A 16,043-nucleotide genomic window follows, 5' to 3' on the forward strand; every position below is an offset into this window, starting at 1 on the left:
TGTCCTGAAGTTACAGCTAGGGATGAGGGCATCCCTGTGGAAATCCAAGGCCTTTGTTTTTTTAATGGGGCTTGAGAGAGTGCTGCAGGAATATTTTTTAAAAGCCATAATTCTAGGGGCAGAGGTGGGCGCACAGTCAGGGGAGGCAGAGGTGGGCACACAGTCAGGGGACGCAGAGGTCGTTTGCAGGTGAGGAAATGATGGTCAGCATCCCTTGTGGTCAAAATGATTGAAGATGAGCATGTACCTGACAGCTCTGGCACATCTCTGCATGGCCCTGGGACAGCTGCACAAGATCTCTGCCCTCTTCTTCCTCGTATTTCTCCCTGTCAGCCTCAGCTGAGAAGGTTAACTGCTCCTCCATGTCCTCGATTGGCAATTCCTTTCCCCTTTGCAATGCCACGTTGTGCAAGGCACAGCAGATGATGACAATCCTGGACACTCTCTGTGGTGCATATTGTAAAGCTCCACCGCACCACTCAAGGCATTGGAAGCGCATTTTGAGCAACCCTATTGTCTGCTCCATGATTGTCCTTGTTGAGCTGTGTGCAACATTGTAACACTGCTTTGCAAGGTTCAGGGGAACCCTGGTGTCATAAGCTATGTTCTGAGGGGATAGCCCTTGTCACCCATGATCCAATCTTGCTCTGGGGCAAGGGCCTCAAATAGCTTTGGTAGCTGGGAGTTTTTTAAGATGTGTTTGTCGTTAGAGCTCCCTGGGAAATAAGCACCACGCCCGCTTAATCTTTTCCAGTGGTCACAGACAATTTGGACGTTAAGGGTGAAACCCCTTACAATTTACAAATGAAGCTGGCAGTTCCCTGAGAGCCCTAATGGTCACGTGTGTGCAGTCAATTGCACCCTGTACCTGTGGGAACCGCTTAATGGCCCCAAAGCCAACTGCTGTAGCGGCCTGACTATCAGCATCTGTTCTGAATCTGATGAATTCATCAGAAATGATGACTTCCGATAAGCCATGTATACTAAAACTATGATGCAGTTTTTCGATACTGATGCTCGATGTCAGTGATCTGAATTCATACACATCTATCCATTTAGAATGCGCATCAACAATCAATTAAAACATGGTACCTAAGAATGGTCCTATATAATCGATATGTAGTCTAACCCAGGGTCAACCAGGCCACTCTCATGGATGCAGTGGAGCTGAAACAGGCAAATTCTGTTGTTGCCAACACTGGGGACAGTGCTTGACCATGTTTTCAATGTTGCTGTCAATGCCTGGCCAGTAAACATAACGTCGTGCAAGCGTTTTCATCTTTGATATGCCTGGATGCGCACTGTGAAGCTCTGTCAAGAGTGGTCCTCTCTTTGTGAAGGGACGACAACTTTTGATCCCCACAACAAGATTCTGTCTTGACAACTTAACCTTGTTTTTTGGGCATGGAATGGTCTCATCTCTTCAGACACTGGTGAATTTGACCACCCTTGCAATACAAGGCCTTGGCCTCGTGACAAAATTGGATCTCTGTCTGTCCAATTTCTAATTTGCATTGCGAAGAATCCAAGAAACTCAGCACAAACGCAACTTCTTGCAGCACTGGAGCATACATAATGCTATCTGGTAACGGGAGATGACCGAGTGCATCTGCATTTGCAATATGCAAGCCTGGATGGTGCATAAAGGTGCACTTATACACAGATAATATCAAAGCTCAATGTTGTATTCTTGCTGATGCTATAGGCAGAAAGGCTTTATCCATTATAAATAACTGATGAACCCATTAATGGTTTATAGTCTGACACAATGGTGAAATGTCATCCATCCAGATACTGGTGGAATTTCTTCACTCCAAATATTACTGATAATCCTTCCTTTTCTAGCTGGGAATAACCCTTCTCGGCTGCGGAGAGGGTTCTTGAGACACAGCCAATTGGCCTTTCTGATCCATTTTCCATTCTATGTGATAACATAGCTCCCACACCATAAGGAGAGCCATCACACGTTACAACAATTCTTTCGATGGGTTGTAGCGTACCAATAAACATGATGAATGTAATAGCTTCTAAACTTGCACAAAGCCTTCTTCCTGTTGTGAATTCCACGAACCCCCAGTGATGATTATTTTTTAACAACAAGTGTACTGGTGTTAACACTGTTGACAAGTTTGGCAAGAAGCGTCATTAACAGTTGATCACACTCAGGAAAGACTTGAGTTCAGTTACACTGGATGGAGAGGGCACATCTTTTATTGCCCTAACTTTCTCTCCTACCAGATGCAAACCCATGGCACCCACCCTGTGACCCAGGTAAGTAACTTCTGGCACTTGGAATGCACATTTCTCTTTCTTTAATCATACACTGGCTTCCAAGAATCTTCTTATCACCTCTTTGAGATTGGCCAAGTGTTCGGTTTCAGTTCACCCTGTGATCAGGACATCATTAGGCATATTACCACTCGGGGAAGTCCTTATAAAAGACTCTCCATTGTCCTTTGGAAAATTGCACATGCAGACAATACTCCAAACGGTAGGCAAGCATATTGATAAAGACCCTTGTGCATGTTGATAGTCACATATCCTCTAGATGTGCTATCCAGCTCTAACTGTTGGTAAGCATGGCTCATGTCCACTTTTGTAAAGGATCTGCCTCCAGCTAGCTTTGTATATAAGTCATCTATCCTTGGTATAGAATATTTATCCAGTTTGGCTGCCTTGTTCAGAGTCAATTTATATTCCCCACAAATGCATATAGTTTGGTCAGGCTTCACCACTGGGACTGTGGGCGCTGCCCATTCCGAGAATTGGACTGGCTGGATGGTACCTAACTTTTCTAACTGGCACAATTCTGCATCTACCTTCTGCTTTATGACATAAGGCACAGGTCTGGCCTTAAAGAAACGGGGTCACCTGAGAATCCACATACATTTTTGCTTGCAAGCCTTTTTACTTCCCTAATCCATTACGAAATACACTGTTGTATTTTGTTAGCAGTTCAGGAATTCCTCCTGTTCCCAAGTGAAATATTTCAGACCAGTTAAGTTTGATTTTTTGTAAACAGTCTCGGCCCAGAAGACAGGTCCTTCAGCTGTCACTATGATCACTGGAAGCTGAGCTGTCTGTTACCTGTAAGACACAGGTACTGTGGCAGTGCCCTTCACCTGTAAGGATTCTCCAGTGTATGCCTTCAATTTAGCAGTTGTCTGCTCCAGGTTCAGTGGCTCAGTAACTTCATTTAGGTATTTAAATGTGTGCTCTCCCACTATTGTGGTTGAGGTTCCCGTATGTACCTCCATTAACAGTGGCTTCTCATTAACTCGGATTGTGACAATGGTTTGGTTTTTACAGTTGTAGGCGTTGTACAGGGAATAGACGCGATATCGGCAGCTTTAGGTTCTGCTGTATTATTCAATTCAATCATATGGGTTTGCTGCTTTATGGACTGTTTTGACTTTGCGCTGCATTGATTTACTATGTGACCTTTTTTATGGCAGTAATGGCTTTCTGCCTCCATGAATCTGCAGGTGTCTGGTCCGTGGTCACCCCACGTCTATAACAGATTAACTTTGGATTCGCTGCTGAAATGTTTCAACTAGGCCTTTTCATGTTTCTAGCAGCAGGAATTGCCTCTCGCTTTGCTGTTGTGTCTCTGGATCTCGCGCTGCGCCCGGCGGTAGATTCTCAACCCACATGAAGAACAGCGCCATGTTGTACGTGTTGTAAAGCCTGCGAGTCTCTCGCAGCACTTTTCATGACTGGTGCTATTTCCAGGGCGCGCTTCAAATCGCTGTCAACCTCTGCGAGTAAACAGCGCTGAATGGCGTCGTCGCGAATTCCACAAACTAATCGGTCCCGCAGCACATGATTGAGTGTGTGTCTCCGAAGTCCCAGCGCTCAGTCAACTGCATCAACTTCACTATATAGAATGCGATGGACTCGCCCGGGCCTTTACACTGGAATTAAACTTAAACCTCTGCGTTATTACGGATAGCTTCGGCTGGTAATGCGTTTTCACAAAGTCCATTAATTTTTTAAAGGACTTAGAATTGGGCGCACTCAGGGCCTTCAGGTTGCAGATGAGAATGTATGTCTTGCTACCACATACACTCAAAAAGATGGCTTTCTGCTTCTCCTCCACGGTAATTTCGTTTCCTACAAAATAAAAACCGAGGCGCTCTACATACTGGCTCCAGTCTTCCATAGTCACATTGTAAGGATCAATTCTGCCAAAGAGTGGCATGACTGATTAGTATGCTTTTCTTTTTTCTTAAGATTTGACGTTAACAAGGTGAGATGCAGCGTTAGAGATATTTTACCCTTGTCGCTAAATGTAATGACTTGACATGCCAGACAAGTTTCAACAAAAAACAGTTAACTTTATTACAGAGAGCTTTTTGGATGCTACATGCTTGAACCAGGTCCTCGACAAGAAAAACCCACCTCCCCCTGGCCCCACCTTGGATTACCCGCGCTTAGAGTTTATTGGTCAGAGTTTCTAAGAACAATCACATGACTCCTGATGGACGGTAGGAGAGGCTATACTTTCAGTTACTACACCCTCCTCTGGTGAATCCTCTCCACCGCTTGAGGTTGCAAAAGTATTGTGTGTATGAGACCCATTGTAGATTCTCAAAGTGAACTGTGTGAAGAAGGCAGGCAAAGGCAGGCAAAGACATGAACATCTCTGTTGACATGGCTTTCACTCCTAGAGCAGCTGCAGTTTACCACTGGGAATGCATGACGCTCCCATGGGTCACAGCCAGAACTCCTCCCATCCCACAGTCCCCTCCTGCCACAACAACCTGATCTCCTGTGAGGTAAGAGTTTCCTAGCAGCACCTATCTCCAAAAAGGTAGCAGTTTCTTAGTAGTGATGCCAATGGACACTAACACTGTGACCCTCGACTGGAGCCCATTCACTTCCACCTTCCTTCTGATACCCTCAAGCTTTCCCCCATCCCTCTTGACCCTCACAACATTACCCTTCTCTTTGCCCCATCATCCTTGACCCAGAGCTGTTGACGCTCAAACTTCCATCTCTCACCCTTGACCCTCCTATCCTCATCCTTGACCTTCCTGCAGTCATCCTGGAGCCTCCCTCCATCATCTTTCACCTGCCTTCATTTTCCCTCCACACTCTTCAGAGACCAATGACATGCTCCTCCTGCAGTTGAACCTGCCCTGCTTCAAACTCAAAGTCCCTTCGCTGACTGTTGACCTGCCATGTGTGGTGCAGCTGCCTCCCTTGGGCATACAGGATGAGACCACTGCAACAACAGATCCACCCTACAGACCAGAGCCTGGCTCCCTTCAGACACCTCGTCCCCCACCTCAACCCCAAACTTGATAGTGCCTTGCTGCTGGGTTAGGCAAAGTCAAAACTTCACTGCAGATCCAAAGATTGAAAAACCTCACCTGGGGCAGAATTTTACATCCCGCAGGCACCTGACTCGATCGGGCATAAGAAAGTGCACGATGACATCGGGTGAATCGGCCAGGTGACCTTTGGATTTTTGAGGAAACCTCATCCAAGGCGAGATGAAGTTTCCAATATTCATTTCTAAAAAATGTTAGGGCAGAATTTTTATCATCAGTATGTTTAGATGAGTGGTTCGTATGGGTGAAATTTTTTTTTCGGAATTTCAAAATGTTTACTTTTGGATTTAAAATTCTTCAGCTCCCTGAGGCAGCTCTCTGGCTTCAGGGAGATTTCATTTCACGCTCCCCCGTGCCCACTCTGTCTTCAGCGCTCGCCTTCCTCCCACGTCCACCCCGGCAGCGCTGAACTTTTCAGCGCACATTTCTCGCTAGCTGCCTATTAATTGGCCAGCCAGCGTGAAATTGCGGCTGTGGGCCAAGGGTGGGCGGCGGCCCGTTTCCCGGCCATTCCCGGGCCTGCCTACCATGCCCGTCCGATGACCTGAAAATCCTGCCCCTGGTGAACTTTTAAGTTATCAGGAAACAGGAGGCGTGAAATTCCTGTGTGTTACTGACTTAATCTTGAAGGTAGGACTTAATTTGGTGTGCTTCCCAATTAACGATATTCATGGTATACGAATGAATGGTAAATAGGTTCCTGCCACTTGGCTGCTCTACCGCTGACACATCACCCCCTTTATCTCAGAAACTCAACCTGATGTCGGGAAACTGAGATTTTGCCTACCAGCCAATTAAATCGTCCCCACTGCCACGTTTCCCACTCTTACAGGGCCTGATAAATACCGCCCTTGATGTTTCTTTCAGTTTTGTTCTTAACCGCAAGCATTATGGGTAACAAACTTACTTGTTCACATGGCTGTGTGGATGAGAGGTAAGTGATGATGTTTCACTCCAAGGAGAGTTTGCCTGGACTGAAAGGAGAGCAGATTCTAGTTAGTCTGCTTTCCAATGAGGTTATATCCAAGATGTGATTAGGGTTTGCTGATACGTGATGAAAACAGATTCAAGAGTAGTTTTCAAAAGGGAATTGGATAAATGCTCGAAGGAAGATAAACATTGTAGGGATGTGGGGTAAGAGTGCAGAAATGGGACTGACTGGATTGCTCTACATAAGAGCCTGTGCAGACTCAATGGGCTGAATATTCTCCTTCTGCACTGTACTATTCCATGAATCTGTAAGGTAAGAAAAGATGCAGATATTCCTACCGCTGACATGTTGATTTGCATTATTGCTTTCATACAATTTCCTGTCACTAATAGGGTTTCCATGAACTATACTTTTTCCTGTTATTGCAGGGTCGGAAAGACAAATGGCCCCAAAAATCCTGTACACAGCAGTACAGAATCATGCGATTATGAATATGGGTGTCCTCCTTCACTGACCCTGCACCTATTTTGCATGAAGCAGACAGTTGCATTATGGGTGCCCTTCCTGTGCTTGTCAGCCTCATCTCTGTAAATTATGGAGCTCTGTGGAAGGCGGACAAGCAATTTTTTTGAACCTGTTTTGTGGGTGGTGTCCTGGCTGCTTGCCTAGCTTGAACATCCTTTCCCCAGTAAACCCTGTCTCCACCCCCAACGCTTCCCCAATTTCCCATCCCAGATACACATACTTAAAATTTACTTATGCAGAGGCAAAAAATACACCCTATTAAACTAGGGGATCATGGGTGCTGGCTTGTGACAAACGAAGGTTTGGATGCAAACCCTTGGATCATCATTGTTCTATCTCTCTTCGTAATTGTTTGAAAATGATAGTTGCATCGAGGCATTTTATAATTGAATGTATGTAGCACTGTTTATTGAAATTCCGGAAACCAAGTTGATCAGACCAAGCATTATGCTTCAAAAAGCACACAGTTGCTCTGTAAAATGAATTCTGCAACCCTAGCTGAATGCCTGTTCGGGTAGATTGGATTTCTTCACTCATTGCACAAAGTCAATAATAGCTGGTGTTTGGTCCAACCACTAGAAGACATCAGGGTTATAGCAGTAATGATGAGGTACACTGTTACCACAGACCTACCGGGTATTTTTCTTCAAGAAACCATCCTAATCTTGGCTGCCTTTAATGTAATTAGTAGATTGTGTGGGAAGCCTTTGTGTGGAGTTCAAATATAGCCATCAGATCTAAAATACAAACTGGATTGTGATAAAGTGTTTCAAAAAGAGCAGCTTTCTTCCCTCTCTGGACTGTATTGTTTTCACAGTCTGACTGCAGCTGCTGTTTTACTGTTAAATTCAAGATGTTGAAGCAACTGTATTGCGCTGCTTAAACAAAACATTATTCTTCATTCAGTCTCCTCAGCATACCATGGGTAATGATCCAAAGTCAGCACAATCCATATTTTTTCCTTTCAGGGTATATTATGTGATTTTTTTCTCAGTCCTGACAAAATTCAAAAGAGGTGCAAGACATATGTATCCCTTCACATTTTCCTTTTATTTGCAGAGAATAGGTCTCTGTGTATGAATGCATGTCACTTCTAGCAAGCATAAATGGGCCACGTTATGAGTTTAACTAGTTATCTTAAATTGGTTGTTGGCGTGAATATTAGCACATTCAGGATTGTTCAGCAAGTGCTGCCCAATTGAGGAATCACATCTAACAGTAGATATTTTGTTTTGGGTTTTTCAAGCCCGGGCTGATTGAGTACAGTCTGTACTCTGCCTATTACGAACAGCCAAAGGAACATGCTGTTTGATTCAATCAGCCAATCGCTGGGACGTACAACCCACTTACAGAGTGTGTACTAAGTATGATCCCAGCCAGTGGAGAGTTTTCCCTATGATTCCCTTGGACTTCAGTTTTACTAGGGCTCCTTAATGCCACACACAGCCAAATGCTGTCTTGATCTCAAGGACAGCCACTCCCACCTCCCCTCTTGAATTCAGCTCTTTTATTTGGGCTAAGATTGTAACAAACTCTGGAACCAAGTGGTCCTGGTGGAACCCAAACTGAACACCGGTGAGCATATTAATGGAGGGTAAGTGCTATTTGATGGCACTGTCAATGACACTTTCCATCACTTTGCTGATGATTAAGAGTAGGCTGATGGGCTCTAATTGGCCAGATTGGATTTGTCATTTTTTTTGTGGACAGAATATATCTGGGAAAATTTCCACATTGTTAGGTGAATGCCAGTCTTGTAGGTGTACTTGAACAGCTTGGCTAGGGGCACAACTAGTTCTTGAGCGCAAGTATTCAGGACTACATCTGGGATGTTTTCAGAGCCTTTAACCTTTGTGGTATCCAGCGCACTCAGCCATTTCTTGGTGTCATATGGAGCAAATCAAATTGGCCGAAGACTGGCATCTGTGATACTGGGGACTTCACAACGAGGCTGGGATGGATTATACACTTGGCTCTTATTGCTGAAGATAACTGCATGCAAACTCTTCAGCCTTGTCATTTAAAAATGCTAGGCTCCTCCATCATTGAGGATGGTGATATTTTGGAGCCCCGTCCTCCGGTCAGTTGTTTAATTATATACCACCATTCATGGCAGGTTGTTACAGAACTGCAGAGCGTTAATCGATCCTTTGGAATCCTGTAGACCTGTCATGCTGCTACTGTTATGTAGTTCTATGTTGTAGCTTCACCAGTTGACATCTCATTTTTAGGTATTTATCTATTTTTGGTGCTGCTCCAGAAATGCTCATTTATACTTCTCATTGAACCAGGGTTGGTCCCTTGCTTTAAGGATAATGGTAGAGGGAAGGATATGTCAATTCATAAGGTTGAAACACAATTCTGCTGCTGCTGGTGGCCCACAGCACCTCTTGGATGCCCAGCTTTGAAGTGCTGGGTCTGATTTGAATCCATTCCATTTAGTACAGTGGTACAGCCACACAACATGATGGAGGGTGTCCTTAATGTGAAGAAGGGACTTCGTCTGCACAAAGCGGTGAAGTGTCGTGGTCACTCCTACCAATCCTGCTATGGATAGATGCATCTATGAGAGTTAGATAGGTGAGGACGAGGTCAAGATGATGTTTTTCCTCATGCTGGTTCTCTCACCACCTGCACCAGACTCAGTCTGGCAAGTTTTTCCTTCAGGACTTGGCCATCTTGGGCAATAGTGTTGTGGCCGAGCTACTCTTGGTGACGGACCTTTAAACCCACCATCCTGTGTCAGTCTGTGTCCTTTCTATTTGCAGTACTTCTTCCAAGTGGTATTCAACATGGAGATGTACTGATTAACCTGAGGGCTGAGGGATGGCAGTAGGCGATAAGCAGCTATTTGTTCAGGTGGTGGGTAAATGTTGGTATAGAATGCTTGAGCCAAATGGCCTGTTTTCATTTAAACGGTCAAGCATTGAGAACATAAGCATTGTGGACAATTAATGCAGATGGACACTGATGTAATATATGGAACACACGTATGATTAATGTGGCGTGCAACAGTTGAGGCTTTACTTTCATACTTCATATTCCTAAAGCCTGCCAGGAACAGGTATCAAACATTTGTTACATATTAATATTGCACATAATTTTCCAACCATTTAAAACTAGTAAATGATAAACTTGTATGGAACTTTGGGAGTACACCATGATGGATGTTTTTCACTTGAGGTCTTTGCTAGACTAGGACACCAAAAAGAACACATCAGACATTGCATCCCTCATTCAGTCAGTGAATTGGTCAAAGCCAGAAAACCAGCGACATTGTGTATTTGAATTTCTGATATGGCGGCCTGGTGGGCTAGACTGCCCACCAGGAGTATTAAGGCAGCAAATTACATATTGATTTTCACACTTGGTTAAATTCTTCTCCAATTGCATCAGGCTCATTATCTTCAAAAAACCTCTCTGCCTATTCATGCTGTCACTTCTCAGGAAGAGATTTTTCCTCTTGGGGGATTTCACCACATTGCCATCATTGCTTTCCTCTGATGTGCAACTTGCTATAAAAACTAAGAATATACTGCAGTGGGGATTAAAGAATGTATTTTCTGTTTCAGTGTAAGAGCTGGTAATTTAGCTTCCATATATCCCTGGTTGAGAAAGTGACCTTTGGCAGTTTGGAATCCATTAGTTCGTCGCAATCAGTAACAACTATTTGGTTTCACCCCTACATGTACATTTTATCTTTTGGTGATAACATATACTAACATTGTGATTCTACTTCTGAGAACCTTTTTGTATTATGTAACTTTTAAAAAATGTATTCATGGGATGTGGGCGTCGCTGGCTAGACCAGCATTTATTGCCCATCCCTAATTGCCCTTGAGAAGGAGGTGGTGAGTCACCTTCTTGAACCACTGCAGTCCATGTGGTGTAGGTACATCCACAGTGCTGTTAGGTTGGGAGTTCCAGGATTTTGACCCAGTGACAGTGAAAGAACGGTGATATATTTCCACGTCAGGATGGTGAGTGGCTTGGAGGGGAACTTCCAGGTGGTGGTGTTCCCATATGCCTGCTGCCCTTGTCCTTCTAGATGGTTGTGGTTGTGGGTTTTTCATACTTCCTGCCAAGTTAGTCTCGTTTGGAACTTTGAAAATGTTGGCTTTTTTCTCTGTTGTACTGTGGCACTAAAAAATTGTGTTTGTTTTTCTCCTTCACCAGAATGGCATCAAACATTGCAGCATGCAGTGGCTCAGCCTATTAATTGGGCTCTTTAAATTTATCTCAGCCAGCCAGAAGAACGAAGATTTGTTCTTTCTCTTCTGTACATTTTCCCACGGGCTGAACAAAACTGTTACATCCCTATCAATTAACAGGCAGTTTGGGCGATTGTGAAGTGTGAAATGACTCTTACTACAAGTGTGCTTTGATTGGCTGATTTTTTTTGCCATTGCTATCAAATTCATATTTCACAATTTCAATAGCAGAAAAATAATCACATTGGATAAATCAATGCTTAAACCTAACGCCATAAAAAACACATTTCTACCTAAAACATACTCCACCATGGTTTAATATTGTTTGAAATGAGTATTATGGTGCTTTCTGAACATTATATTTACACATTAAGCATGTGTTTGAAGTTACCAGCCAAATTATTTTCCACAAATGAACTTGCAACTTTCATTGAAGTAAAGATGTGCCAAAAATCTTTAGCCGAATCGTGATTTAAAATGTTAATAGGAAAAGAGCTACTCAATGATGTTTTCAAAGAAAACATTGACTGACAAATTAGGGAGAGTGCCCCTTCCATTTATCAAACCGAAAAATATTATAAAAATAATAAAGCTATTTATAATTGACCTGTAATTCACTAGGGCTTTAAGGATGTGTTTGTGTTTAAATGGTCAAAGTTGAATGAATCGTAAGCAGTTTCAGAAGATGGTGGTAAAAATAAAACTCTTTAGCAGCTTTGTTTTAAAACAAACCATGATCAGGATATTTATTAATGAGTACAGCCTCGATACTTTAATGTGGATCATATCACAAAAATTTCCCATGGAGGCAATTTTTCTCATTACTGCAAGCTAAAATAGTCAATTATAGTATTCCATTACTTAATTTCATATTGGAACATTGAACACTATGAATTTACAACTATGACACAACTGTGTATTTAATTTTTTCTTGTGCTGTTATTTTTAGGTGATTAAAGATGTTGTTGTACTTTGCAATGTAACTACTGAAACAGATGGATCCATGACAATTTTTCCTGTGAACAAGGCAGAATTGGAAAAGGTAATGACTTGCCTATTTACTAATGCTGCTTTCCAGGCCTGGCTACAGTTTATATCTAGTCTCAGGTGTGATACCAAAAAGTACTTATTAAATCCTCTATTTCCATTAATCTGCTGTCAATTTTGTATTGATTTCATAGACCCAAAATTCAAATGATGAGTAATCTCTTTAAGAATTAAAAGAATAAGCCCTAATTAGCAAAAAAAAAATCCACGTCTATTCCGAGGCTCAGTGTGAAAGTATGAGGATGAATTCAGCAGAGCTTCATCCTTCACACATAGCCTTGCAAAATAGGAATGCAGATTAGAGATGCGGCTACAACACTGAGGATTGATTGGGAGATCTGACTCCACTAAGAAGTACACCATCTTGTACAAGAAGCCTTGCTGAATTATCACAAGAAAATATTTTTCAATCAGCCTAAACTTTTAGCACCCCTTTCTTCTGCTGCTCTCTGAGCAGCAAACTGGAAGCCTGTGAATAAAATGGCTGCAGTTTCATCTGATTGCCATTTTTGAGAAAAAAACTTACTACTTTTTTCTTTCTTTCAGTTGCTCCTGTATATGTATATTTGTTTTTGCCCATTATTTCAGCCCTTAATTTGTAGTTCTTTGTTTCTGTCTATTTACATAGTTCTTTCCTTTTCTGTATTTCTTTCTCTTGAGCTGTTTCTTATCTACTTTGTCCCAGTCATAGGTTAGGGTTGGCTCAACTTTGGGTTTGTCTTGAGAAAAATAGAAAAGAAAACAAATTACGTGCATTCCAGACAAAAAGCCTAATTGTAGTTTAATTGTACACAGACTAAGGAAGTGTTAAGCCACTTGACCAAGTAGTCTATTATAATAAATTAAGCACATTTCTGACTTCCTTTATCCCACAAGTCCGTAGGGAACTGAATCTAAAAACAAAACACACACACGTAAAAGGTATCAAGCAAATAATTGTCAAGAGAATAGGGATTGGTGTAATAAACAACTTGAGGAGAACTAAAGTCACTATTTTAAAATAGAAGAAAACACAATTGTGGACAGGTGGAGTAATGATGGTAGAGCTATTTCAGTTGCATCACAAACCAGAAAAATTATTAAGGACTGCATCAATATTTTAAGAGACTTAGCAAGATTTGAGGACCAAGGTATGGCCAAAGTGCTAAATAGATACTTTGCATTCGTTTTCACTACTGAAGATGATGCTAAGGTGCCAGTGGTATTGGAAAAGGTTGCTGCTCAAATCAATTAAATAGAAGTAACTGTAGGAAAGGTCTTAGTGAGGATTAAGGTACTCAAGGTTGATCAAACTACTGGACTTGATGTAGTTTGTCCCAGAGTGCTGAAGAAATTGAGAGAAATATTATGCGAGCCATCAGCTGGTATACATAATAGATGTGGATTGGTTCCATTGGATTGGTGAGAAGTTCGTGTTTTTGTAATATTTAACTAGAGGAAGAAATCTGTTCCTGGGAATTTTTCATATCAGTTTTAGGAAATATACTGGAAGATATAATAAAGGATTCAATTTATAATTATCTGGAGGGTTTGGCAATTATTAGCATGGCTTTTTGAAATAAGCCCTGCCCCACCAATTGGAATTCTGTGAGAAAGCGACCAAATCTGGGGTCAGATACTCAAGTTGCTAAAAGAAGTATTGCAGGTTAATAAGGCCATATAAAAGTTAGCAAGCTAAGCAATAGCATTCATTTTTTAGAGGATTGCCATTGAAAAGCAGAGAAGCTATGTTATTAATTTAAAAAAATAAAAATGTTTAGGCAGAATTTTTATAATGTTTATGTTTAGGTGAGTGAGTCTGATGTGTGGACATTTTTTTCGCAATTTAACATCTTTATTTCATGGTTTCAAATTCTTCAGCTCCCTGAGGCAGCTGTCTGCCATCAGGGCGCTTTTAGTACAAGCTCCCCCGCTGACTTCAGCGCTCACCCTCCCCCTGCCCCCATCCTGGCAGCGCTGAGCCTTTCAGCATGCTTTTCACACTGGCTGGCTGTTAATTGGCCAGCCAAAGTGAAATCCTGATCGGGGGCCAATCGCAGGTAGTGGGTTGTTTCCCTGTTGATCCTGGGCTCGCCCACCATGCCCACCCGACACACTTCAGCCCCCGGAGTACTGGGAACAGGTTTGGTCACTTGATTATAAAAAAGGATGTAGATTTTTTACTGGAGAAGGCATAATAAATATTTACTAAAATGACACCACAACTATCAGGAAAGATTGATGAAGCTGGAGCTCTTCTCTCTAAAAAAGAGGGATGACTTGATTGATGCCTTTATGATTATAAAAGGGTTTGATAGGGTGAACATAGAGATGTTTTCACTTGAGGAAGACCAGAACTAAGGACCATAAATATAAGTTAGTCCTGAATGTATCCAGTAAGGAATCAGGGAGAAATTTCTTTGCCCAGAGAGTGATTAGAATATGGAATGTGAGGTGAATAGCATTGGTGCATTTAAAGGGAAGCTAGATAATATGTTAGAGAGAAAGGAATGGAAGGATATGTTGATGGGGTTAGATGACGGAGGGTGAGAGGAGGCTCATGTGCGGCATAATTACCAGCATGGACCTGTTGGGCCTAATGGCCTGTTTCTGTGCTGTAAATACTATGCAATAAATTTGTGGATGATAATCCAGCAGATGTTTCATATTTCGCTTTCCAGAATTATTCAATGCAATGTTGCATGTATAGCAATTAAAAAGGCATTAGATATTATAGTAGATAGATAATTATAAATTGAATCCTTTATTATAACTGGCTGCACTCTGATAAACAGAAAGTTATCACTGGGAGTAGATTGATACAGGGATAATCATGAGTTAGGTCCCACAGAGCTTTGTGTTAAGACTGTTACTATCTGCCAAAGTAGATTTTTGTCTTTACCACCTGAAACCCAGAGGAGAAAATCCGGTGGGAAGGATATCAAACCAGCTTCTAATCCTGCCAGAATTTCCCTTCATTGATTTACATCAGGTGAGTTGTCCTATTGGACAAGTTACTGCAGAATGTGTTGACTATGAATGCCCTTCAAATGGGAGCTGGACAAGTTCCTAGGAGAGGATGGTACTTCCAGTCATAAAGGTTATGTTGTGGGTTAGTTGGGATTAGAAGGATTTATAGGTTACAGCAGTCTTCTGGAATTTTGCCTAAGAGAGTCAGAGAGAAACTTCCCAGTGTTTCCCTAATGTTATGACACAGCCGATGGTAAATGCCAAGCTGCTCAAATCCCAGAGGGAAACTTGAAACAACTGTCATAAATAATTTTCAATTTGGATACATTTTGAGATGCGTGCCTTGAATTCAGTAGTAATAAGACCACCAAGTCTTATAGGTTTTTATAGAACTAGATTTAACATTTATTAATAAGAGAAATGATTTTCAATACATACATAGGGCAGAATCTTCTGTTTGGTGAGCCGGGGTAGGGCCCGCTTGTCGACATGTAAAATGACACGGAGTGACGTCCGGTGTGCGTGCTGACATCAACCCGCATCATTTACATTTTCAGGTTGGTGGGCACGCAGCCAACTCGGCTGCGTGCCCGCCAACCTGTCAACGGCCTGTTAAGGCCATTAAAACACTAATTGAAATCATTAATGGACCTGCCCGTCCAACCTTAAGGTTGGCGGGCAGGCCGGGAGCCCTGGTGGGCTTCTGAAAAAGCATGAAACCTCATTCACAGGTGGGATGAGGTTTCATGAGTGATTTAAAAATCTTGGAATATTTCAAAATAAAAGTTATGGACATGTCCCAATTCATGTGACAGTGTCACATGAGGGGACATGGCAGCAAATTTTTTTTCTCATGTTTATTTGAAGTTTCAAATCTGAGCCGACCTCCCTGAGGCAGCACTTTGCCTCATGCGCGAAAGAGCGCACTCCCGGCTCAGGGAATCCCCCCCCCGCCCCCCACACCTGCACATATGGCAGACGTCATGCTGGGCAGGCCTTAATTGGCCTGCCCACATAAAATTGGCCTGACTGGGGGTGCCGATC

At 42.4% G+C, this 16,043-nt stretch overlaps 1 protein-coding gene across 4 annotated transcripts in view; it reads left to right on the forward strand.

Moving 5' to 3' along the window:
- The window catches only part of afap1 (actin filament associated protein 1), a 282,632-nt gene that overhangs the window by 186,975 nt on the left and 79,614 nt on the right, over positions 1-16,043 (forward strand). For 3 of the 4 annotated variants that reach the window (XM_041187203.1, XM_041187230.1, XM_041187212.1), the window contains exon 7: positions 11,953-12,045. The exons of the other annotated variant lie outside the window; for it this stretch is intronic. In XM_041187203.1, the coding sequence (XP_041043137.1) occupies positions 11,953-12,045 (93 nt within the window). The remainder of the gene's footprint in view (positions 1-11,952; positions 12,046-16,043) is intronic. 4 annotated transcript variants of the gene reach the window in all.

Source organism: Carcharodon carcharias, chromosome 1 (assembly GCF_017639515.1).
Source record: "Carcharodon carcharias isolate sCarCar2 chromosome 1, sCarCar2.pri, whole genome shotgun sequence".
Taxonomy (NCBI): Eukaryota; Metazoa; Chordata; class Chondrichthyes; order Lamniformes; family Lamnidae; genus Carcharodon; species Carcharodon carcharias.